General features: G+C 45.2%; 1 protein-coding gene across 4 annotated transcripts in view; it reads left to right on the top strand.

Moving 5' to 3' along the window:
• FRMD4A (FERM domain containing 4A) overlaps positions 1-25,261 on the top strand; it is a 359,132-nt gene that overhangs the window by 127,158 nt on the left and 206,713 nt on the right. Inside the window, exon 1 of one of the 4 annotated variants that reach the window (XM_042053243.1) lies at positions 21,043-21,441. The exons of the other annotated variants lie outside the window; for them this stretch is intronic. Within the exon in view, the coding sequence (XP_041909177.1) occupies positions 21,376-21,441 (66 nt within the window). The 5' untranslated portion in view covers positions 21,043-21,375. Of the gene's footprint in view, positions 1-21,042; positions 21,442-25,261 lie in introns of those variants that run through there. 4 annotated transcript variants of the gene reach the window in all.

Here is a 25,261-nt window from a genome sequence, read left to right as displayed (position 1 = left end):
CAAAAGCTTGCGACAACACAAGCGGGACTAATGCTCTAGGATCACATGAGCCATTATCTGATTCACAGGTGAAGATGGTAATAAAGTGACTGAAAAGCCAGCTGCTCTAGAGAGAGCGAGGAACAGCAGGCTCACTCAGCGATGGGTCATGCCAGAAATACCTCTTGAGATCAAGCAGCAAAAATAATTAGGGTTGGGAAGGCAAGGAGTGAGGTTCCCAGATGGTGTGGGCAATAGATAAGGAGTCGTCCTTTTTATCTTCTGCCAGGCCATCCGTTCATCCAGTTTTGTGGCTGACTCAGATCTCTGTTGACATGCAGGGCTCTGCACCACTGGAGCTCTCAGGGCAGTGTTGCTTCCAGCCTGCATTCAAGGCTAGGCAGGCTGTGTCTTGTTTTGAGGTTTGGTTATTTGCTTTTGTGTTTGTACAACAGAGAAGAAACTCTTGCCAAGGCGAAGATGGGTTGACACCCCTCTCTGGAGGATCACAGCTGGAAGCCTGAGGGTGGATAACCTGGCTGCACCACACATGGCTCCCACACCACGCTGTGTAACACCAGATGCAGCAGGGATGACATTTGCAAAACCTGTGGTCCTGCAAGGCGCATGTGGAAGCCCTGCCCAAAGATCAGTTTCATCATTAGTTGCTCATTCAGCAAATATCAATCACAGGGGTCATCTGACCACAGCCATGACTGTCTGCAAGCCAATCTGCCTTTCCTTTCCAGGTCTGCCAGTGTCCACACACAAAGTTGAAATTTGCCCACAGAGAAAGTCACAGATGGTCTTTTACAGCTCCCTGTGTATGTGATTTTGTGCAGGTTTGACTTTGGTTGATGGTACACCTGATCAAGTTCTTTATTGAGGAGCACATGGAAAGAGTATCCTCTGGTGTTGCATTTGCCTGAATAGCACTAGCATGTACAATTACATTGGCTACAACAAAACTCTCTCAGGCATCCTCAGCCTCCAGGAAATAAGATGATCAACCCTGAGGTCAGGAAAACACCTGTTCCTTAGGGCAGCATTGCATAGGCTAGGGCTGCTTTGCAACTCCAGTGCCTTTCTTTCAAAGCACACAGTCCTAAGCCTCCAATGGATAGAGTGGTAGGTTTTTACAGTGTGGAGATATGTCTTAGAAGGACAGATCTTTGGGAGTGGATGAATAACAGGGCTGGTCAAAAGCAGATGTCTGTCATAGGGCCTGTCTGAAACACAATAATCAGAAGCTGCCAACTGAGCTACCCAAAATTTTCCTGGCTGTGTTGGTGATGGCAGAGCAGAGCAGCTCCAGACTCTCTCTCATGTTCACATTAGGATACCTGTGGTGGAGCCTTTCTTTATGGGTCATGCTGGTAGCACATTGGTGTGTGGGCAACCCTGCCATTACAGACACGTATAAGCACCCAGCAGTGCAGAAGCTGATGAGCTTCAGTAGAAGAGATGTCAAGCAAACTGGCTTCCTTGAGAAGGCATTTAATGGATCCATTTTATATGCAGTGCAGCTGCATGCCTAGTGCTATATTTCAGGTCAGAACTAGTAATATCAAGGTGCATGGCCTGCACAACCAAGATGCAGAGAGGACACAGAGTGACAACATTCCCTGCACCTCCTGCATTTGGTGGTGTTCACGGAAACCTGATAAGTGCTTGGAGAGGGAAAGGGAAATCTATCAAAATCCTTTGCAGTGTGGCTGTGAAGCAGCCTCCTTCCCAAGCCCATGCTGCTTTTGAACAGCTTCCTGCTTCACAGGATTGTGTCAGATCCTCCCTCTTCGGACAAAGATGCAAGATGTTCCAAAGGGAGGGACATAAACCTCTGGAGGGAGGAGAAACCTCACTGGGGAGAAGAAAAGAAGCTGGGGTTACTGAAGGAAATCCTGTGTTCATGGAAGCTTGGTAGGGGTAGTGTTTGCAAAGATATCACCAGGAACCATCACTCTTCAAGTGGCAGTGAGAAGCAGAGGGAACACTAGGTCGTGCTGTTTCCCTAAATTCTTGTGCAGCAGTGCCAGGCTGGATTGCACATCTCTCACAGGGACGGAGGGATCTTTTTGTGCTGTGGGTTAGCAGAGAACTCTGATCACACTGTTTGGGTGTTGTTGCAAGGAAATTAATTGCATTTTCTGCATGAAATGCCTGGAGAACACAGGCAAAGGGGGAGGGCAGGTTTTTATAGGGGACCAAAGCTCCTGTGCTAAAATGTGAGATCATGCCTCTCACTTTATAGGGAAGGAATGATGAGTATCAGCAACAGTTCAGAGAGTCTAATTGGCCTTCCTGCTATTCCTATCATGAGGGGGAAAATAAAGTGGGAATTCTCTAAGGATACAACACAACAATGTGCTGACACAAGGCACAAATGAGTGCCACCTGGGCATGGGAGGAGGTGGCTGTCTCTGTCTTGTACTACTCTAAGTGTGTGGAACACTTGAATTCACTCTACCTGAGGGCTGAGCATTCAGCAAACTGCTGTCAAGTTCTCCCGTGTCCCAGTAGGGAAAGACCTTCAAATGAGTGATTTATCAGCTTTGTTTCCTTTGCACAGTAAAGAAAACTCTGCTCCCAAAGAAGAGTTTCTTTGTGCTGCCACTGTACAGTGTGGCTTGTGCCTCCCAAGGCTTTTCAATGAACACATGGAATCAGTGGGGGGAGTTTGAGCTCTGTGAAATTCATTGCTGTGTGTGCACTTGAGCAGCACACAGGAGCTTTAAGCATTTTTCTTTAATTTAGCAGGGGGCTGTTGCAGCTGCTGAGGCACTTCAAAGACCATTCTGTGTATTGCTCCTGCACCTGACAAACACAAGGCCATGGTGTTGTTAAATTGCCAGTTTGGAGGGAAATGGCTTTTGCAAGTAGCAGCCAGTGCCACCTCACGCTCTTATGTCTGGCTGTAGCCCCACCACATCTGTGTGTGTTTCTCCATCCCTACAGACATCACATGGCTTCAGAGCCACAGGAGGCATGTTGTGGATCTCAGACAGATGACAAAAGGTGAGCTCCATAAATAATTTGCAGGTTATAAATAGTGGTATCTCCCCCAAGACCCCGTACAGGCAGGGCTGGGCCAGCTCTTGAGAGCCAGGGATTCAGACTGTCCAGCAGCCCTTTCCCCACCACAACTAGCCAATAATTTACATGCAAATGTAGTATTTACAAAGCTGTGCTCTTGTACCTGACATTTTAACCTAATCCCCGAGCTGATGGCTGGAAAATGGCCATGACATGTAGAAGACCAGTAAAAAAACGAGACATTTCTGTTGTTTAGATCATAGAATCACAGAATGGTTTGAGTTGGAAGGGACCTTTAAACCTCATCTAGTTTAACCCCCTGCAATGAAAATGTCCCTATGTTTTCCATTGGATCAGATTGTTCAGAGCCCTGTCCAACCAGACTGTGAATGTTTCCAGGAATGAGGCATCCACCACCACTCTGGAAAACCTATGCTTGTTTTTAACCCTCCTCAATGTAAAAAACTTCTTTGTTAGGTCTAATATAAATCAACCCTATCTTAATTTAAAACCATCACCCCTTGTCCTATCTCAACAGGCCCTGCTAGAAAGTTTGTCCCCATCTTTCTTACAGACCCTTTTTTGGTATTGAGAAACCACAATAAGGTCTCCCTGGGGCCTTCTCCAAGCTGAACAGCTCCAACTCTCTCAGCCCTTCCTCATAGGAGAGGTGCCCCAACCCTCTTTGTTGCTCTCCTGGACCCACACTAACACATCCACATCTGTTTTATGCTGGGAGTCCGAAAGCTGGATGCAGGTCACCAGGCTTTGTCCTACCTGAGTTAGTAGCAGCCAACAGATGCAGGTAAGAAGGCCAGTTTTGGTCACCCAGGGGCTTGAGGTAGCTGTGAACCTGGGTGAACCTGGCCCATCTGCCTAGCTAGGGAAAGCTGTGACACAGTGAAACTGGCCAGTGAATTTTTGTCTGCTTGGCAGAATAAACCTAAAATAAATAGATTGATTGAGCCTGTTGTCTGTGAAAGGAAAGGTGTCAGCCCTGTGAGGGTAAGTGCAGCTCTGTGAGCAGGAATTTGTTACAGGACCTGCGCACACTGCCCAGAACTGTCCTGGAGGTAGCGGGGTCACAGAGCACGCTGCCAGAATGAGTCAGAACATGTGCTCATATCACAAAATCATTTGAGGTTGGAAGAGACCTTTGAAGATCATCTCATCCAACCACCTGCTCAAAGCAGGGTCACATACAGCAGATTGCCATGTCCAGGTGGGTTTTGAATATCTCCAAGGATGGAGACTCCACAACTTCTCTGGGCAACCTGTGCCAGTGCTCAGTCATCGTCACAGCAAAAAGTGCACCTCTAGCCCTGCTTCCACCAGCCTCAGTCCAAAGGACACAGTGCACAGGTTTCTTGTCTCCTGCAACAGAAGGCTGAGACACCTTGGCAAGGCAGGTGTGATTCATTTTATCTGTGCTGTACCTATTTCACAAAGAGAGGGAATACTTCAAATGCCAAAGCAAGCAATTGGACTTCTAGAAGATCCTCAAAATAATGAAAAGAATCACTGTTCAAGCTGCTACTATTAATGCTTCTATTTCTTCCCTCAATTTATCTTTTTTTCCCTTTTTTTTTGGCTGTATTATGACAATTTTGAAAAGGACATAGTTCCCCATGCTTCAGCCCAGAAGCTACCTCTTACTAACAGGGGTTAGGAACAATGCTTTTATTTTACTGCCTGGTAGGGCTTTTGGGAGGGAGCTTTTGGTACAGGGGTTTGGCAGAGACCTGCATGCAGGATGCTCCATTGATCTCGGCTGTTCCTGCCTTCCTAAGCTGTTTTGTGACCATTTTATACCTCAAAGTTACTGAGAACAGGGCATTTGCTTACAAGAAGTGCAGTCATATCTGTCAAATACTATAAGACTGTGGTCCCTTACACAGCAGAGTAGCTGCACAAACAGGCACTGAGGCTGCAAAATGGAATAGCTTAATTGGTTTGCTTTCCCAAGGAGATGCTGTGCCAGACAATGAACACAACAGCTTAAATCTGTGCTCAACAATAGTTTTGTCTATAAATAGGGTATTTTAAAGCAATGGGAAGAACATTTGGGGTAGAACTAGATAATGTTTTGCAGGTGAATAGTTTATTTGCTAATAAATGCTGCTTCAGGCGGACTGAAGCTACTCACAGACTCAAGCGGAATTCAGCTAATGTTTTCTGCTATAAAAATGGGGAAGCCCCTTTTTTTTTTTTTTTGACAAACCAGAGAAGCTCCATTTTTGCATTTCAATGTGAAAAATTTAAACCATGAAGAAAACTCTTCATCTTAGACTTTAGCTTGATTTTATTTCTTTACTTTGAAATAAATGGTTTGATTTTCTATCCATCCCAGATGAATCCTTTCGGTTTTATAGCAGGCAGGGCAATTTATTTAGAGGGGACTTTTTTTAGTCTGTTCCCACAGGCCTGCTCTGGGGCTTTGCTTGCTTTTTCCAATGGCCTTGGAGTGTGAACATAATGTGCAGCTGGTGAGCTTGTCCTTACAGCTGATAAAGCGAGTTACACCAGGGTCATGTTGAAATGAACCCTGCATACAGGTTGAGTACGTAAAATAAGAGTTCTCCTCCAGTGGCCTCATGTTACAGACCTGATTTATGTCTCCAGCACTGTGGTTCTGTTTGGAGCCTGGCATGGTTATGTGCAATCTGCCCAGCCGAGCTTGAAAGCTTCTCTTTTCTCAACTTTCTTGTGCAAGGTAGGGCAGGTAAGAGGCATAAGAAACAGCCTGAAAGGTCAGAGATGGATGGAGGCAGCACCAGCAGGTCTTGCTGCACCAAATGTGTTCACTGTCTGTAACCTGTGGAAAGGAAGCTTGCTGAAATAATTCTTGCAGACAAAATACGTCTTTTCCATGCAATCTAACACTTGAAAATCTTCATTAATATTGATTGCAAATTGTGGAGAAACTACAACTTCTATCTATGGGTCACAAGGCATTTTTCAAGTATTACCTGAACGTCAGAAGATAAAAGGGAAGAAATCAATCTAGACCTGATATTCACAGAGATTTCATGGTGGTGCCTGGAGAGATTATTAAAAACATCTAAGCAGATTAGGCACATCTAAACTCTCTTAAAAGCAGTGGGGTTTAGACACCTCACTTGCTTTTGCTTTTTTTGCAGATCATACCCAGAAAAGGGGACATTTAAACTAAGCAGCTTCAGGTTTCTAACACATGTGTTTAAACAGACTGTGATTTCCCTGTGCTTCTCTGCAGTCCAGGCAGGGTGTGGGAGGGAGGGAAGGCAAAGCTGCAGCACAATCTTGTGCTGAATCACACCTGGGAGGACTCTCCCTGTGAGATAACATGACCTGTAACACAACATCATAGCTCTACTAGGTCAAACCAAGGTCCATCTGCCCCAAAACCAACAGCAGCCAGCCACAAACACTTGGGAGAAGTGTAAAGCAAGGCAAGGCTGGAGAGATGTTTCCACAGTACATCCTCCCACTGCCCAGGTGTCATCAGTTTAGCCACTTCCTGACTTCACCAAGTTTAACAACCCTTTATGGAATTTTCTGTGTGATATTTTCCCTACTTTCACCATAAGCTATTCGAATAAAAGATTTCTCTTCTTCTAAATCTGCAGCGTCATCGTGTCAGTGCATAGCTCTTAGCCCTGGTGTAATCGTATAAAATAACTTTAAAAAAAATAAATAATCCTTATCTATTCACCATCTCTTTCCCCTTCATGATTTCATACACTTTGATCATATCTCCCCTCTGTCATCTTTCCCAGCCTGAACACTCCTTATCCATTGAATCCCACTGCATAAGAAATTGCTTCCTACCTGTATAGGGAGCCTGTGATTAAAGCTTAGTGTGGGTTGCTACATCAGTCAGTGAGCATACATTCCCCTTGCCCCGCTCTGAAGTACAGATGCCTTTGATATGGCACACAGCAGGCATTGCACTGTGCCCAGTGCCAGCACTGCACAGGGAATGGGATGGGCAGAGCTGTGCTCAGCTGGCTCTGTGGAGGAAATGATAATAAACCTGTTCAAATATACTGTCTTTAGGACACACATTTCTAGATACACAAATGCTGCTTCTCTGGGATCCACAGATCCCAAGAAGTCTACAAAACTGTTAGGAGAAGCCACAGATCTTGGGGTTTTTTCTTAGAAGTTGTGTGGACCAGAAGCTACTGCAATGCATTCAGACCTCAGTCCATGGTGTGCTTAGTCCCAGCTCCCAGAGAGGCTCTAAGGAAATGCAGATTCTCAGCATTTATCATGATCAGTCTGAATGTAAATGACAGAGTCAAAATAACTAAGGGTTGGCAACCACATCAAGAGTCTGGGTGTGTTTCTTGTTCAACTGAGCTCAGGTGTTCTTCTCAGAAGGTGGTTTTTACAACTGGTTGAGAAAGGCTTTCTTCAGCAACCCTGCATGCTACCTTCCCCCATCCCTTTTCATTTTTCACACTTGAAGGAAAACCAAAAACTTACAAGTTGGGGAGAAAACACACAGAAAAAGGAGGCAGAACAGGAAAAAGTGATCAATTATAGTAGGTGAGAAGCAAGTGGCAGACTGTCCTAGAGAAGTGGGAGAAACATACTCAAGATTTCTGCTGCTGTCCTTCTCCATTTGCTGAGCACTGATTTCTCACCTGTTTTGGGAAAAAAATTCCTGTGCTGCTCATAGAAACCATCCCACCACAAGTTTGTCAAAACTGGCCAGTCATCCTAAAGCTATGAATCTTCTTTTTGTTCAATAGATGGGTTTAAAAATATCATAAAATATTTTTCTAGGTAGTCTACAAAGGGAAATGCTCCTTGTGTGTAAATGTCTCCCCATTCCCTCAACCCAGTGAGAGTCATCACATAAACCAAGGGTATGCAGAGACTCTTGCAAGTGACTGAATTACCACAGATTAGCTACTTGTTACTCTTAGTTTAAATTAATGTGCTTTATATTATAATTTGCTGGAAGCATGTAAACATCTTCAAGCTGATGACTAGTAATCTGTTAAGCCATGATAACTTCTGCTCTTGCAGTGCATCTCCTTTCTTGAGGGAAAAGCTGAAACATTTGATGATGATTTAACCAGTGACAGGTGACTGCTGCAGTGGCAAAAATAAAATTTGCATGTCCTTGGTGCTTGAGTTGGAGCACACCAAGACATCATTTTGAAATTAAGTGGAACGTACATTTTAATGTCTGCAAACATCAGAAAGTTGTTTCAAAGAACAAACAGATCTTCTTCCCTTGGCTTAAATGCTCCTTGATCTTTCCACCACCCAGGTCCAGGGTCAGTTCAGTAGATGTGCTGATGAAACCCAGCCCAAATCCTGTCCTTGGAGGGTCTCATGCACCTTCCAGAAAGGGGAAGCAATTTTACTGTGACACAACCGTCCTCCACAGATGTCAAGTGGTATTTTCACATACTTCAGCTGATTGCTCAAGTGGTGTGGAAGGCTTTTGCCATACAATCCCAGAGCAGCAGGGATCCCCAGGGATGTGCTCCCAGCCATTAGGCCGCTTGTTTAAGTGTTTTCTTCTTGCTTTTTTTGTGCATGCGACATCTCCATGCTGTGTGCTTTTTAATCTTTAGAGGTCTCTCACCATCCCATGCCACCAATCTTCCCCTCTCCAAGCCCTTTGATCAGAGCACTTTCCCCTGCCATACCCATCAGGGTCAGTGGACACACGGCCCCATGTAACTGTTGGGGAAATCCCCCACAGACAGTGATAAGCAGCTGATTTCCAGGCTGCTCTTCCCTCCTGGATCTCTTCCCCCCTTCCCCTCATGCCGCTGCCCCTTGCTTTAATGAAGCACAGGCTCAGAGCCAAGCTGCTCTCAAGGGAGCTGAGCTGGGGAGTGGCTGTGAGCAGTGTGACAGTGCTCCTCAGGACACCCTCTCCCTCCCAACCTCCAGGCAGGTGAGAAAATGACACAGGGAATTATAAACACTGAAGTATATGAAGGGTGGTGAAAAGAATGGGGATATTTCCTTTTTGTTTTGGTGGCTTTCCTTAGGTGATGAATGAACCAAGCATGCCATCTGATACCTCTGCACCTGCCTGTTTTCCTCAGCAATACAAGAGTAGTCTGCCAGAGCTGTCTGTCTGTTTGTTAGATATGATTGCTGGAGGAGAAGGGATGTATCAGTGAGGAAGATATTTCAGCTCCAACATTCTCCCAGTGCCCCCCCAACCTTCTCCATTTCTTTGGACTAGGCCAGAATGACATCTGGGGCTCTGTACTTATTTTATGGTATATAAAGTGTGCAAAGGTATAGAGACAGCCAGAAAACCCTTCTGTGGGTGTTTGTGTGACACCTCACACCCAGGGAATGCACTGCTGGGGTCGATGGGGTCCCTGATGTGACTTCTTAGATACGGAAAAAGGAAAGAAAAAAAGAATGTGAATAAACATTGCTGAGAGAGGAGCCTCAGGAGGGACTGTGCCTCAGCAGAGACCATAACCACCTTCATCCTATTAATAATATTTTTTTCAAGGAGGAAGAGGGTCATCTTGAAGCTGTCTGGTGTCTGGGCTTTGCTAGAGCACAGTGCTCTAATGAAGGGCAGGGTTAGAAGCATTTTGGGGCTGAAGGAATTAAGGATGCTGGCTTGTACCCAGAGTTGAAACAAAAATTGCTGTGGGGCTTAAACCTGTTTTTAATAAGAGTATGTAGCCTGCCAGACCTGGTGAGAGATTAGCAATTTAATTATACAGGCCCTGGCTTCCTGCTTCCCACTAAGTGCCTAAAACCCCTCTAAAGAGGCCCATTACCTTCCCTTTTTTTTTTGCTCTTGCATTAACTAGGCAATTCAGAGCAGCATAAACACAGAGGAAGGACAGGGGTTCCCTTGCAGAGATCTCAGGGTTTTATGGCTAAGTGCCTCCTGATGGATCTGTCAGAGCATCCCACAAGAGCAAACCTGTCACTCCCCGCAGCGACCATTAGCTTTATCTCCACATCCCTGGAAGCGTTTTCTGTTTGTCCCCTCTTGAACTCAATGAGGAAAGCATGGGCATTTTCAGGCACTGGCTGACTTTGAGAGAGAAAGAGGCAAAGTGAGCAGCCTGGCTCTGGGCACAGGGATTTGGGGCAGAAAGCCTCGGCAGGAGCCTTCGGGGATGGCTGAGTGCTGCTTCACGTGGGAAACAGGGGAAAGGCAGGCAGAAAGCTGCTGAGAAACATGTGACATTCAACCTGCTGAGCTCCAAAAGACTGTTAGAAATAGGGAGCCAGGAGAAAGAAGTGGCAGACAGGGCCTTTTTGTCTTTTTCATTCACAGGAAGCAAGTTTATTAAGCATGGTGAGCTCCCATACCATAAGCAATGAATTCTCTGCAACTGTTTTGCTTTCCAGCACTGCCTGTGGGGCATTTTCAGACAGTCCTGCTTCACAGATGCTCTTCAGATGTTGGAGTTGACTTGTGTTACTACTGCAAGTTCATCCATGCATGCAGCCATTGGTTTCCCCTTGGTTTCCTGGGACTGTTTTGGTGTCTCTGGGTTCAGCTCTACTCTGCTCTCCCAACACCACATCCCCAGCCAGGCACCCACTGATCCACAGTGTCTGGGTCCCACAACTGTACGCACTAGAGCTTGTTTTGGCAGTAAGGTTCCTGCTAAGGAGTGCAGGGAGCAGGTACTGCCACTGTTTTACTGAGAACCGGCGAGAAACGACACAATCCAAATCCAAGGAGAAAAGGAAAGGAATTATTTTATTATTTACAAGCTAGGTCATATATTTTTGTACATGAGAGAGCATGATGTGATTGGTCCCTTTACCAGCCACCCCCTAGAGGGATTGGCTGAGGTTCTCTAACACCCATTCAAAATATTTTTTCCAGAGTACCAAAACAAGGCTGGAAAACAAACCCAGGTGCAGGATACAGAATTAGTTTACAAAACCATCTTTCACTGTTTCTCAGCTAAAGCATGAGAAAGAAAAACTTCACAAAATGCTTCAGCAGCTAGAAAATTCCTCTGGTCCTGCCTTTTAGCATCCACAAGGTACCATATACTTTTAAGAGGTATGTTCCTGATAAATGCTCTTATGACACAGAAAAGTAGTGATTTCTCCATCTCCTACGCCTTTGTACATCCAAAGGACAGAACTAGGAATGGGTCAGACCCCAGAGCACCAGGCTGCTGCTGTCAGAGCTGTTGGCTGTTTTACCTAAAATCTTTTAAAACCAGAGCAAAGACATCTACTCTGCAGGCAGCCAGGAAATCTTGCAAGAATGTAATGGAGTGCAATCACTGACAGATTTGTCATCTCTGTTCCATGGCTGAGGCAAAGTACCATGATGGATGAGACTGTGGCCTCTTCAAGCTGTTTTTATGGCATGCTAAGCCAGGCTTTCATTTCTGGGACAGGGAGGGAGAACTCCATTTCTCTTTGGTCAGTCCCTTGGCTCTGGAGGTCAGCCCTCTTTGGGGTCATGCTAGGGTAGGGAGAGGATATAACAGCAATGGCACTGATCGAAGTGCTGTAGTCTCCCCAGTGCCTGATTTGTGTGAGCTGACTGCATTTTCAGAGGTGAGCCACACTCCACATTTGGGATTGGACAGTCATTTCCCCCAGTCATATTGTCAGGTGTTTCACCTTTACCTGGTGTGTCTTCCAGTCTGATCCCTGGAACCGTACGGGAAATATTTTGGTTGTGTGGGGGCACTGGCAGTGCATTGGTGATTTCTGCCATGATTTCCAGCCTTACTTGCAGCTGAATGTTGGTGGGTTTTGTGATGATGGGAAGAAGATGTCCTCTGGCTCTTTGCCAGGTGAAGCCCATGTAAACCAAGATATCCCCACTGCAGGGAGATCACAGAGGGTGAAATGAACTTGGGGGGGAGCTGCATGTCAAGTCAGGGAGAATGGTATCCCTCTGAGATTCTCACACTCCCTGGACCCTTCCTAAAGCCTTGACTCCTTCAACCAAGAGATTATCTGGCCTCAGAAGACTTAGTCATAAAAAAGGTTTTTTAGCCTTCACTGTCCTGGGGAGGAACATTAAAGTACAATGAAGTATAAAAAATCTAGGAGGCCATGAGAAACAGCCAAAGCAGTATTTTATTTTTTGGATTCCATAGTTGGAGGATTTATTTTTTAGCAAATAAAATCATGCTGAGGTTTGATTCATGTTTTTTTAATTCCTCAGAAGTCTGCAGTGTCATTCTCCTGGTTTGGCATCCTAATTCAAAGTGAAACACATAAAGCCAAAAGGAGTGTGTCAAGGAGTTTCTCTAGCTTTCATCATCTTTTTTTTTCCATCAGAAGATGCCATCCTTTTTGAACTGACTGGCAGTGTGTAAAAAGGAATAGAGGGAAGGGCTTGGTAATAAAATGGTAATGAGATTTTTATTATTGTTTCCAGTGGTATCGGGATAGAACCTTTATGCATGTAATAACAGCTAAATATTCAATTACAGAAACTTGTTCTTAGCAAGCTTGTAACAACTCACTGCAGAGCACTTGCAGTGTCCAGCCTTTAGGACAAGTTAACAGCTATCAGTACATGCTGCCAGCAGCTGGATACACACCGTAAGAGGAGATTTATCTTTACCAAAAAAAGGATATGAAAAAATATGCAAGGATGAGGCACAAGCTCCCGCGGCTCTGCAGACCCCCACCGCGGGTGCCGGCCGAGCTCAGGGTCTGCACTCCCCTGCCAAAGGTGAGCTGCTGGCACCAGGGTGGGGGTGGGTGCCAGGGGATGTGGAGGGCTGGGATGGTGGGGTAAAGTTTAATTATGGACTTCCTGTAGGAGTTTCCTGAAGATGAAATTTTTGAAGAGGGAGAAGGGAGGGGGATAGCATGACATGGGGAGGTGGGTACTTCTTTGCTGGGGGATGAAGTCCTCTGGGACATCCTCTGTCCAGGTGAAATGAGAGGTTGCTTCACTGCATTAAGTCTCTTCAAATTCAGGCTAGAAAAACAAGAAGAGGCCCCAGGGTCTGCTGAGAGTGGTCAGTTGGGAGCAGGTTGAAAAACCATCCTTCCTAATCCCCATCCGTGGTCAGCAGGGGCACAGGTTTCTGCTCCAATCTGCCTCTAGAGAAACCTCTTTCTCTCTCTGACTCTCTGCAGAGCAGTTGCCTTTACAGGGTAGATAAAATCACTGAAGATCTCCCTGCTGCCTCTGTCCTCCATCGCCTCTACAGCATTATTTTATCCTGTGCATGTCTAGAGTTTCAGGACATTGTCTATCCTTGAGACATCGAGCTCTGCTGTCCAAAAGCCCATGCATCACATAGCACGAAACACTGCAAGTGTTTCTAAATGCTCAGCTGTACAAAGAGTGCCAGGGAGATACCCTGGAAGTACCTGAGGATAATTTCTGTGAGCAGTGCTGGATGGAGGAGGAAGGAGACAAGGGGATGTGGAGTCCAGAGGTTTGAGCACAGGTTGTTATTTTGGTACTTTAGGATGCATTGGGTTCCTCTGTGCTTCTGTGTATCTCTCTGTGAGCGGCACTTGTGAGCAGAGAGCATCATATCTGCCACAGGCAGGTTAATTCACTTCTGCTTCCAACATACCTGGGAATCTCAGCGTGAGGTGGAGGGGTGTCCCATGTTCACTCCAGCAGATGTGGGTGATAAAACCCATCAGCAAACACAGTGTGATGGAAATGGCCTTGGCAGTCCAAAGCCCCTCTGTGTGGACTCCAGCCACAGGGGTAGCATGATGATGGGAGCTGCTGTTTGCATCGCCAGGGCCCCAGCCCTCTTTCTGTGCCAGACTTTGTAGAAATGCTAAAAGCAGAATTATGAGCATACATCTCCAGGGTACCGTAAATATCATTTTTAATTAACTGGCAATTCTACAGAGGAGACTTTGTGCAGTTCTGTGAGACATGGGAACAAAGTTCAGCCTGTCCCTGTGACAGAGCTCCAAATTTCCCCTGCACTTTCCCAACCCAACGCCAGCAAACAGATGTGCTCTGTGCCTCCTATTTATGCGCTCCCAAGAAATTAGCACCCCGTTAAGCTACACAATGCAGTGCATTTATTTTTATTTCACTGTGCTGCAGCCTTTCAATGGTAACTCCACATTATTTCTTCCTGGAATCAAATCCAGACTAGCATCAAGGGCTTCTTAAATCAACAGCAAATGAGGATTTGAATTTTGTGCAGCAGAACTAGTGCCTATATCTTATGACAAAGTAAGATAAAGCAGCTGCCAAGCTGCAAAGTCCAGTGTTTGACTCAGGTCCAAAAGGGAAGGGACAGAGAGGAAGATTCAATTTCCAAATACCTGAAGCTGAGACTGTGATTTGTTTGCAGACCCATTTTAAGGCAATAAACAGCTATATTTATATCTCCTGAATGTGCCTATTATTTCAAGATCTCACCCACCAAGTAAAAGCAACATGACAAAGCAGCACTGTAGGGAGCCAAAAAATGTATAAAAAGCAATTGATCCATTATAGATGCAGTCTCAGGCAAGCTCAGTCTATTTTTAATCATTTTAATAATGCAGCTGATTTGCTACATCAAGGGGGGAAGCTGAAGTGGGATCCCTCACAGCGAGCTAAATAATAGGCTCATGTGGCTCAATGGCATCTGGACATCTCCAAGAGTATGCATGGCTCAGCCATCTCCCAGGGAAATGGTGTCACTGCAGCAGCCCTGCCCAGCAGGTCACCTTGAGACATGGGAGACCCCAGAGACAAATGGATGATGCTTTAGGAAAGCAAGGGAAGAAGTCAGTGGGACGCTGAATTGTGGGAAGTGGGATTAGAAAAGGGGAGGGTTTATCAACAGCATTTAAAAGGTGCATTTCTATTGCTCTGATTCAGGCAGGTGGATTGTGATGCAGGTTGCTGCCATGCAAGGCAGATTTGGGCATGCACAGCCAGCCTAGGAGACTGATTCCTCTGTGTTCTCCATGTTCTCCATGACCCCAGCCGTCTCTCTCCATTTGAAAGAGACAAAACCCATCTGAACAACACCCACTCAGCTTATTTGTGCCAAAACGGCTCCTTCATCCTTGGGTGGCTGGTTTGGCCCTGGGGGAAGCCTGTAAGAAAGAAAACTTGAGGTTTCCCTTCCCTTGCCGAGAGTGGCCTTTAAATGAAAGTGCATGTGAGAGGGACAGGAGACAGATTCCTTTAGCCAAAGGGTGGCTTTTAGGACACCCAGTTAAATCATGAAAATACAACAATGTCTTAGCTCCAGAGAGCTGTGGGAGGCCATCAAGGAGAGAGAGACCACCCACGAGAAGCAATGCAATGGGGACAGTGAAAAAAGTCAGCCAGCAGCAGCTATGCCCAGGAAGAAGATGAGATGTTGGTTGAATATAGTGACAATAAAATATAAATTATAGCCAGATTTTTTTAACTTGAAAGCTGAGTGCTCTGCAGCACCTGGGACTCCTCAGAGGCAGGATGATCCGGGCTCCATTTTGTTGACTCTAAGCTCACTTCATAAAGCAAACAGGAATGTCCCTGTTAGAGGCTGTAAAAGGGTTGGGACAAGCCTTGGTGCTAAACCTGCCAGGGCAGCAGGACTCTGGTCATTGTTTTTCATGCCCGCAATACCTCAGAGCTGCTGGCGTCTCCCATATGGAGACTTCCTTATAAAAACGTTTATCTTGTTGTCGTGTGGAAGCTGCATTTTTGTCTCCGTTATGGAGCTGTGTCAATCCCACTGCGGGCAAGAGGTCAGGAATGGGACTCCCACGCTCATTCTTCATCTGGCAGCACGGGCCAGCCCCAGCCTGGCAAACCCCTCAGAAGCAAGCAGTGGCTCCTCCATCCCATTACTGGTGAGAGGACTGATGGACATGTGGGATCTCAGCAGGCCCATGCAGCAGCCCCAGATGTGTTGTAGCCCTGCCTGGCAGTGCACTGTGTACCTGCAGGCTTGTCCCACATAGTTTAGGATGGGGAGATGCTCTTGAAGGCAAGGAATGTTTTGCCCTCTCCATGTTACTCACCATCATTCTGTAAGTCTCTTTCTCCGTATTTTTTCCCCCAAGACCAAAGAGTCCACTTTGCTTACTCAGTCATTTCTTTATGTAAGCCATTATTCTTACACGTAATCATTTTTATTGTCTTTCCTTGAATCCTGCCCCTCTTCTTTATGTCTTTTCTGGAGATAAAGGGATCAAAAGAGAGTGTTGAAGATGTAAGTGAACCCTGGTTTGATTCAGTGGCATATTAATAGTCTCTTTTACTTGCCCCTTGGTAAATGTTAATATTTTATTTGCTTATTCCACCACTACTGAACAATGAACTGATGTTTCATAGAATTATTATAATCCAAATATCTTACTCCTGAGTGAGCCCAGAGCCCATAATCTTATATGTGAAGTTCAGAACATTTTTCCTGCCATGAACATTACTTCACATTTGGCTACATTAAATTTAATTAGCTGTTTTATTGCTCATTTACTTAGTCTCATCATATCTTTCGGTAGGCCCTTGTTCTCACTAGCCTGAATACCACAGTATCACTTGCAACCTGTGCTCTCTCACTGCTGTCCCTCTTTCACAGACTGCTTGTTAATAGGTAAAGCAGTGAGTGTCCTCACCCACACCCCTGGAGAAAACTCAAAGTCATCTCCTTGCTCGTTGCCTTGACTGCATGGACTCAAGGTTTGCATGTCTGGAGATATATCACAGCTGGATGCCTTCATCAGATGAGGCTGTTGCATTTCATCCTGGATCAGAGATTTTAGGTGGAGCCATAGGCTGATGTCCAGTCTTTGATGCAGCACTTTAATTAAGTCAATGGATAGTTATCACCAAGGCCTTCAGCTGACATTGAAAGCTCCTGCAGAATGGGGCTGACTTACAGCACAATGAACCAAGGTGAGGGCAGATGGCTGTGCCCTGGGCCAGCTGGAACCTGATAGGCTTCAGACTCAGCTCCAGATTCAGTGAATTAGCACAATCCAACCTGGAGGTGCCAGGTTGATCAGTTCCTGCATCCAGGTTTTTGTGTGGGAAGAAAAACTGGAGATGGAAAGAAGGTTTTGGAAGCTGATGGTTCCCTGTTATCCAAGTTTACCAAGAGGATGGGATGTCCCTCTTCACCTGTCCCAAAGAGAACAACTTCATGCTTTGTTGAACTCAAGAGGAGAAAGCATAGAAAAACTTGTGGAGGAGATCAAAAGGATTCATCTTCAAATCCTCACTTTGATTATTTCAAGCAAAAAAGTTCATAAAAGTTCTCTGCTGGATGCATAGAAAGACAGCCTGACTTGCCACAGCTGAATGGGAGCCCATCCCACATTTGTGGGATGGCAAAGGCACTGCCCAGAATGGACTTTCACCCGTATTTGTCACACATGTTCATGACTGAAGCCTTGGTCCCTTGGCTAGAGCAATGGAGGAGAGCCAGGAGGCCTTTCCTAGCACGCTCCATGACCCAGGAATATTTTTTGCCTCATGGACAAATAGCCTCCTTTTCTCCCTGGACTCCTCAGCTCCCATCTTTGCCACCTGGCCTGGCCCAAACATAACTTCCTGGTACTAATTAAACTCAGATCAGCTTGTTAACCCTTTCTTGTCAACTTTTGGCCTTACTTGGTAAACTTTTTGTTTTGTTGTTACACCCCTGTCTTTGTAAGCCAGCGCTTGCAGGGCAACTCTTTCCTACCATCAACAACCACCTTCACCCCTGGGACTCCCCTAGGAAAACAATTCTGGGATCCAGTGTGTCCCCAGATAACATTCCGGCTTTTGAAAAACAGCACATTTTGCTGAAATCTCATTTTGGCAAAAATGCTACAATAATCTCCCCTTTTGAGCTCTTTTCTGGTATCTTATTCCCAAATGGTCGAAGAAAACTAGGAAGGAAGTGAGGAGAAAATGTGGGTGTAGAAGAACATCCTGTTCTGCACAAATACTTTGGTGTGTTGTCAGATGGATGCTCTGCTTTAAATAGAAGAGGTCTCATGCTTGCAAAGGCCAAGTAATACATTCTCAGAAATTAGAAAAGCTGGAAATAATGATTTAATAAAGAAACTGTTTGGACCTACTGCATTAAAGAATCAACCAGGTTAGAGCTTCTCATTGTCACATGTGATCTCATTTCTGTGTGTTCCTGTAATGCACATGCACAGAGGTTTGGGGAATAATCCCTGGGGAACTCAGAGAAATTCTGTTTCTTGTTTACTGCATTTGAGAGGCTATCTCCATAAAAAAGGTCACTTGGGGTAAGCAACATTGAAGTGAAAACTAGAAGAGATCCAATGGGATAAATTCAGAGATTTTATGTGTTTGAAGAAGTTCTTCTGCTTAGATCTGATTTTGTGACTCTGATTTCTGCTATTTGCTTTTTCAAGGGGTTGAGTGGAACAAATTTCTGCACTTTGGTGCCCTTTTTTTCCACCATTAATATAATTTTACCACAGCCACACCAACTGCTTCGGTTATCACTGGAACAATGTGATTCTTTTTTCTTTTCTGCACATTTTCTATATTTTAGATTTTTTCCCATTGTGCTTTGCTTTGAATCGAAAATTTTATAGGAATTTGAAGGAAAAAAGGAATGAGATATACCTTTGAGTACAAAATGCCCTGCAGTCTCGGTGTCAGGAAAATTCCACAGGACTTTCAGCAAAGCAACTTTTCCCAGCAAGATCATTTTTACCCAAACTTCTGACCATCTCTACAGACAGTTAATATCGACCAGCAGGAGAATTGCTAAGCTGAATATTGCAACTGCAAGAGCCTAAGAGCTGCTATACCAATCTGTACTGTTTTAATAATGGAATACCAGACCATGTAAAGCTGAGCCTGGGTGAGAACCTGGGAATCCATTCATCCTCCTTGACATCGCCAGTGGAGCACGTGGTGTTTTTAGTGCCAGGTGTTTCTTGAGTGGGCATCAGGGAAGGCATTATATGTACCCCTAAGCCACTTTCTTGTGCCTGACACTGTTTTCTCCATCAGTTTTGAAATAATCTTGAAATTCATCTTTGTGAAGACAAAAATGAGCCTTTGTTGGAGTCGGCGTCTGTCACATGGACACTGTGTTCTGACCCTGGAAGATGTCTCCTGTTGTTTATCTCTGTAACCAACACAATGCAGCTACAGGGACAGTCAAGGGGCACAAGTGACACACTTGCCCTGTGCTATTGCACAGAGGGAGCCTACAGAAAAGAATCTTTAATTTCATATTTCAGTTTTTAACACTTAGCCTTTGTGCAATAAATGGGGTGGGGAGGACAGAAGCGATCACATGTTTGATTCCAGTAAAGTTCTTGTTGTGGTCAGACTGGTTGGACAGTAGTTGGGTCAGTTAGAGGTAGATAAATGCATGATTCAGTCCATCTGGACCAGTGCTGGCTCATCTGACACAGCCCAAACACTGCTTTCTGTGGGCCAGGGACCTGCAGAAGGCCAGTCATGTGTCTGGTACCCAGCCTGGTTGTGTAGAATCCATAGATTCCTGGAATCTCTGAATTTCCACACATGCTGGAGAGGATGAACACCTTACCAGCAGCCAGGTCTTCTTCTGCAAACACTTCCTAGAGAGCAAAGCACATGAAATCCTGTCTGCAGTGATACCTGTGGCCATGCACCCCAGCTCGCTCATTGCCTTACTGCTTTCTGGTTCCCTGGTTTTCCACTGCCTTCCCTCCAAATGTATTCCTCTTTGTTTTGATCCATGCTCATTAAAACACCCCTCCACTCACACTGGTGAAGACACTTTGTCAAAGCTTTAATGAAAGGGCAACACATGAATGATTAACAGGCTTTTTTGCAGTAGACAAGCTTCTCGTGCTGGGTTTACTTCTGGAGCAGCCAACCTATTATCTGATGTAGGGCCATGTGTGAATGAGAGTTGGTCCAGCTGGAAAATGAATGACATGTCCTCCTTTGCTGTTGAAACCATCCATCATAACATGTCCCAAATGGTCCATCATGTTGTCGTCTACTAAAACTCGGCCATCAGAGGCAGGTCCTTTTCCAATGCTGATGGTACAGGTCGGAAAATGTGATTTCAGCTATAACTCTGAGAACATTTAGTTGGAATTTATGACTAGAGGTCCCTCTAAGCTCCATCAACTCTATCCATCTCACACCTCTATAAATAATACTGGTCTTCAGTTTCTGAAACCTTTAGAGCAGCCTTGTGGATGTTTTTTCCCAGCATCACATGCAAGGTTTCACTCTCAGATTTCAAGCTATGTGGGTACATGTCTAATACATAAAAAATAATTTGGCTGAGCAATGTGAGCATCATGAAAGGTAGTTTGATGAACCTGTCACTGCCTAGGATGCAGAAGACTTTGGCACCAGTCCTGGCCATATCAAGACTGTCAGTATTTCTCCTTTTTGTGCCTCAGTTTCCTTTCTAGTTGGTTCCAGTTAACATTACGAAAAATCCTTGAAGAGAACCTCTACTGGGTTTTGCTTTGGTTGGGTCATGTCCATCAGTACCTTCCCACTCCATGTAGCTGTGAGAGCTACAAAGTGCTAAGCAAGCAGAAACCTTTTCTCCATTGAGCTAAGTGTAGAGGAACAGCAAGCAGCTGGGATCATGTTTTAAACTTTCCATAAATACAATAAAAGGAAGGGTCTAGTCCTGAGCAGTGCTTAGGGGACAGAGATACTGCAGAGCTGAAGGGGTTGAGTGGTGGGAGTATGTGTCAGAAGCAGTGTTTGCAGGGTCAAACCCTATAGTATTATTTGGGGTTATTCCCCTCCATACATAACCTCAGCAGTCACCACTGCACGCCAGTGCCTTGGGGAGTGGGTAAGGGGCTCTATTAATACTCTTAGGAAAAAATTAGTATCCAAACAACTTTTGTTTCCTTGTTTTTTACATGTCTGTGCTCTCCTCTGTCACTTGCTACAGCGCAGAGCCTGGTATGCTGTGACAAAGAGCTATTGACGGAGTGCTTGTGTGAATCGGCCCAGCACTGGTCACAGCCAACTTCTGTGGGACCCACTGCCCCTGTTGTACAATACGCTCCAGTGTGCTGGGCCATTTGTGAAAGGTCAGAAATGAACAGAGAAATGGACTGGAGTCAAAAACAAGCAGTCCTATAAATATCAGTCATAGTCAAAGGCAGTTTATTCCATTCCTCCCCTCTCTCTCCCTCTGTGTGTGTCTCTCCCTCCCTCTGTTGTGGTTTCCCAGATATAACTCCATGCTTCTGGCTGGGGAGCTCTGAAAGGAAGGCAGCACACACATTGCAGCTTCTGCTCCCATCTTGCACACATGGAATAATCCTCAGTCCTGCAAGCAGGACTGACAGCTGGCACAGAGTCCGGGCATCATCTGGACTCTGATGTTAAGTTTTGATTTCTTGGATTTTCCTTTTCTGTGAGAAGCTCATTTGTGACAGTTTGAGAATTAGATTTGGCCACAGACGCTTTGGATTGCAACTTCTGACAGCTTTCCTCTGTTTGACTTCACAATGACTTTAGCAGCTAAGTTAGAGGATATTGAAGTGACACTGGAGCACCTACTAATGGATGTGTTTGTAAGTAAGCCACAATTTCCTTTTTAAAGTGAGATGACAATAGTCCAGAAGGCAGTATACAAATTTTATGGCATATCCAAGGTGTTGCATTGACTTAATTCCTTTACATTTCCTGATAAACTGTGTGAAATCCAGCTCTACCAGTATTTTGTGGTTTAGGCATCTTCTTCAAGCTATAACATACAAAACTGGAACAGTGTGAGATCCAAGACAGGATAGGTTTTGCACTGGTTTTGTGTATCATCTACAATTTTTATGTGAAAAGGAGGAGAGATTTTGAGAGTTTGAGGAATATCTCTGTAAAACTATTGAATTGACAGAGATTTAAATTGTGCATTGCTTGACATCAAGTGTCCTTGACTTTAGGATTTTGTCTGCTATTAGATTATTTTTGACTCTTGGGTTATTTTGCAAGAGATGGAGGAACAAGCAAAAGAGTTTTCAATATAATCCAGTTTATTACTCCTGGATCAATCAAATACTTAAACCAGTGTTAATGTGGGATTGCTTCCTTGGAACCATCAAAGCTCACTGAAGCAATGTATGATTTGCTTCTACACATCTGAGATAAGAATCTGTCTGCATCATCTCATTTTAAAGTTTCTTAGAAATATCAAAGCATTTCCAAACACATTCTTGCCTTTTCCAACACAGCTTGATGGGTTTTGCCTAAAGGTTGGAGTTGGTCATGTTTTGGAAGGTTTTTTGGGGGGTGGGGATTGAAAACAATAGTGAGGGATTGCCAGTTCATTTGTCTTTGTGAAAAAAAGTCATGCCAAGGTGATCTGTACTCTCTGAATTCAGGCTATAAGAAATAAGATGGAAAGTGACCTTCCGAATTTTCAGAAAAGATTTTTGGCATCTTTTAAGTTGAATATTTCAGATTTCAGGATCTAGTGATAAGGAATCTTAGGCATCAACCACAGAAGTGAAAAACAGGGGATCTTGCCAGATTTCTAGCCTGCGTTCCAGTTATTGAGGTGTCCATCTGTGCTGTGAAATGGACTCAAGATTCTTTGTGCTGGCATCTCCCCTCAGTACTTTGGAAAGTGCCTTTGCCCCTTGCCCAGGCTGCTGCAATAGGGGCAGATGGACATTATTGGAGATTGCCCTGTGAAAGCCTCTACACAGGGCATGAAATACTGAAATACTCTTTGGGCTGTAATATCTGAGTCAACCTAATGATTATTGGCCGCTCTGGGTTCAAGTCCTTTTCCCAGCTCTCAGCACCATGAATCCCAGAGAAAATCCCCAAGGATTTAAATCCCCATGACAAGCAAAGATGTAACATCTGCCTCTCATGACCACAGCATGCTGTGAAAGTTATTCTGTGTGGGAAGGGGCCAGTGCTTTTTTTGGAGTATTTGCAAATGTTGTAGGATAAACCTGGCACCACGATTCCTCTTGGTCTGTTTGTAGCTCAGCATCGCTTCACTGACTTGGGTGTTTGACACCTGGGGTACTGAGACCCTCCTGGGACAGGTGTCATTGAACAGTGCTTAAAGCATTTTGTCACAGGGTAGCTCCAAGCAGTGTCTCAGAGACTGACAACATCTAGAAAGCCAGGGCTGACTGAGGCTGAACAATCCTACACGTGTCTAATTATGTTTGAAGGGCATGAAAAAACTCCTGTCTTGCTGGGAACCACACAGCCCAGTAAGACAGGGAAACAGGGAATCATATCTTCTTGGCTCTTCATGTCCCACTGTCTATTTTAATATCCATGCCTTGATTCCATCCAAATGTCTCTCCTCATGAGATTTTTGGGTTTGGTATTTGGTGGTTTTTTGCAATGAGGGTAACAGTTGGCCAAATAAAATGTGGGCCAAATTCTCCAGAGGTGCAGGTGACCTCAGTTTGTGAAACCAGTGGAGCTCTTCTCAGGTTGTGTTCTGAACTGGTCTCTCAAATTTGTAATTCCAGAAACCCAGTGAGACATCCCCAGCTGGGACAGTGTGGTCACAGCTGAAATTGTGATGCAGGGACATATCTGTGCAGTGCTATGCTGTACCACTCCTGAGCACAGCTGGGTCTGCAGGGGCTGGGGTGTGTGAGCAGCATTGTGCAGGGGACACTGCAGTAGTGTCACAGCTGTGTGCTCTGCAGAGCCTGGGGCTGTACGACCCCGGGGCAGCATGTCCAGGCTTCACGCCTTGCTTCAGGGCTGGGAGTCTAATCCAGCTTCTATGCAAATCAAGGAAAATGGTTCTCCCTTATGAGCAACCATGTTTTCAGCTAGCTGGGCTCTTCTAAAATCTACCTAGGAAATAAGGCAGGAAGAATTTTGGGTAGCCTTGATCATATGCCAAATGCAGAATCACCACTCTCAGGCACAATTTTCAGGCTTTACTCATACATCACCTTGCCTTGCTGCTGTGTTTGATCTTAAACCACCTATTCATTTACAATGCTAAAAAACCCCTCTGGATGTACTGGATACAGAAAAGTAAATAAAAAACTCAGTATGAAGGAAGGGCGAAACGTCAAGCTCTGGCTGTTACAGAGCATTCTAGCAGCTGGATTTGTCCAAGGTCATATACCAAGTGTTTTGCTGCAGCAAGATGGGTATTTTGGTGGGGAGCATGGGGCCAGACTGGTGGGGCTGGATGCACTGTGGGCAGACTGCCAGGTAACAGGACCCTCCTGGGAATGATCTTGAAGTCTGCTCCATGCCATGCATCTTCATCTGTGTCAGGTTTATTGCTGAAAGAGCGAAGCCATCTGTCACCATAATGCTCCTCTTCCAATTCTTCAGTGCCCTCCACTGCTCCAGACCAGGTGATTACTTAAAAATTGGGAAATTGTGGTCTATGGAGCCTTGAGTTATCTTTTTTGCCTGAAAACTTACTTTTAATGCTTCTTGGACCTTAGGGACAGTAACTGATTCCCGGATCAGTGGACCCTGACAAAGCTCCCTTTAATAGCTTGTACTAAGCTATCAAGCCCATTTTGTCGCAGTGTAAAAGGTTATAGCAGACAACAAATAAGAAGCAGCCACCAGTTTCTAACAAAACCTGAGACATAGCTCAGACTAACACACCTTAATGTAATTTGGCTTCCAAGTAATGCAGACTGAAGAAAAACTATAGGGTTGGGCCATTTTTTTCTCTGGACAAGGTTTTTTAACTAAATTCTCCTGCAGGAACTCACCTGGAGTGAAGTCAGCAGTTTTGCAGAGATGATGGCAAGCCTTGCCAGCAGATAAGTCAAACACTTCCTCTGGAAAGCTAGTATTACATGAGAACACTTTTTAAAATATTCTTTCATTTTGCGGAGACCAGAGATTTGCATCTACATGGCACGAGCTGCCACTTCCTTCCAGGACGTGGTGTTCTCCCCGCGTTGTCATCCCGCTATCAGAGAAGCAGCTGGTGCTGCACTGACACTTCCTTTCCCCTGTTTCCAAAGGGCACTGGAGAGCTTTGCTGGGCTGCATGAGATGAGATAAAAGGGAAGAGTCTGACATGACATTTCATAATTAGCTGTCATCACTGGCGGGCTGCTTCCGAGCCACTTGATGAGCTGGGATTTGGCTGTCTGGACAAGCTGGACAGGGAGACAGGGACCAAAGGAGGGGGGTGGTGCAGGGACAAGCTCAGCAGGTCCCTCGGGTGTGCTACAGGGAAAAGGAAATCTGGGTATGAAATGCAGGCTCTGAATCCTTGTTTCACAGCTTGCAAAAGGCATCCCTGAGCTAAACCCTCCTCGCCTCTGGACACGCTAATTATTCTTGTGCAGTCTGTGAAAGGAGACCTTTGAGGTAAACCTCAGGATCAACCTTGCTGCTTTCCAAGCCTTGCCTTAGGCACAGGTTGAGCGA

This window comes from Corvus kubaryi, unplaced genomic scaffold (genome assembly GCF_017639235.1).
Source record: "Corvus kubaryi isolate FWS band 111438036 unplaced genomic scaffold, C.kubaryi_AGA036_p1.0 135, whole genome shotgun sequence".
In the NCBI taxonomy this organism is placed as follows: Eukaryota; Metazoa; Chordata; class Aves; order Passeriformes; family Corvidae; genus Corvus; species Corvus kubaryi.
This window is presented reverse-complemented; position numbering and strand designations above follow the sequence as displayed.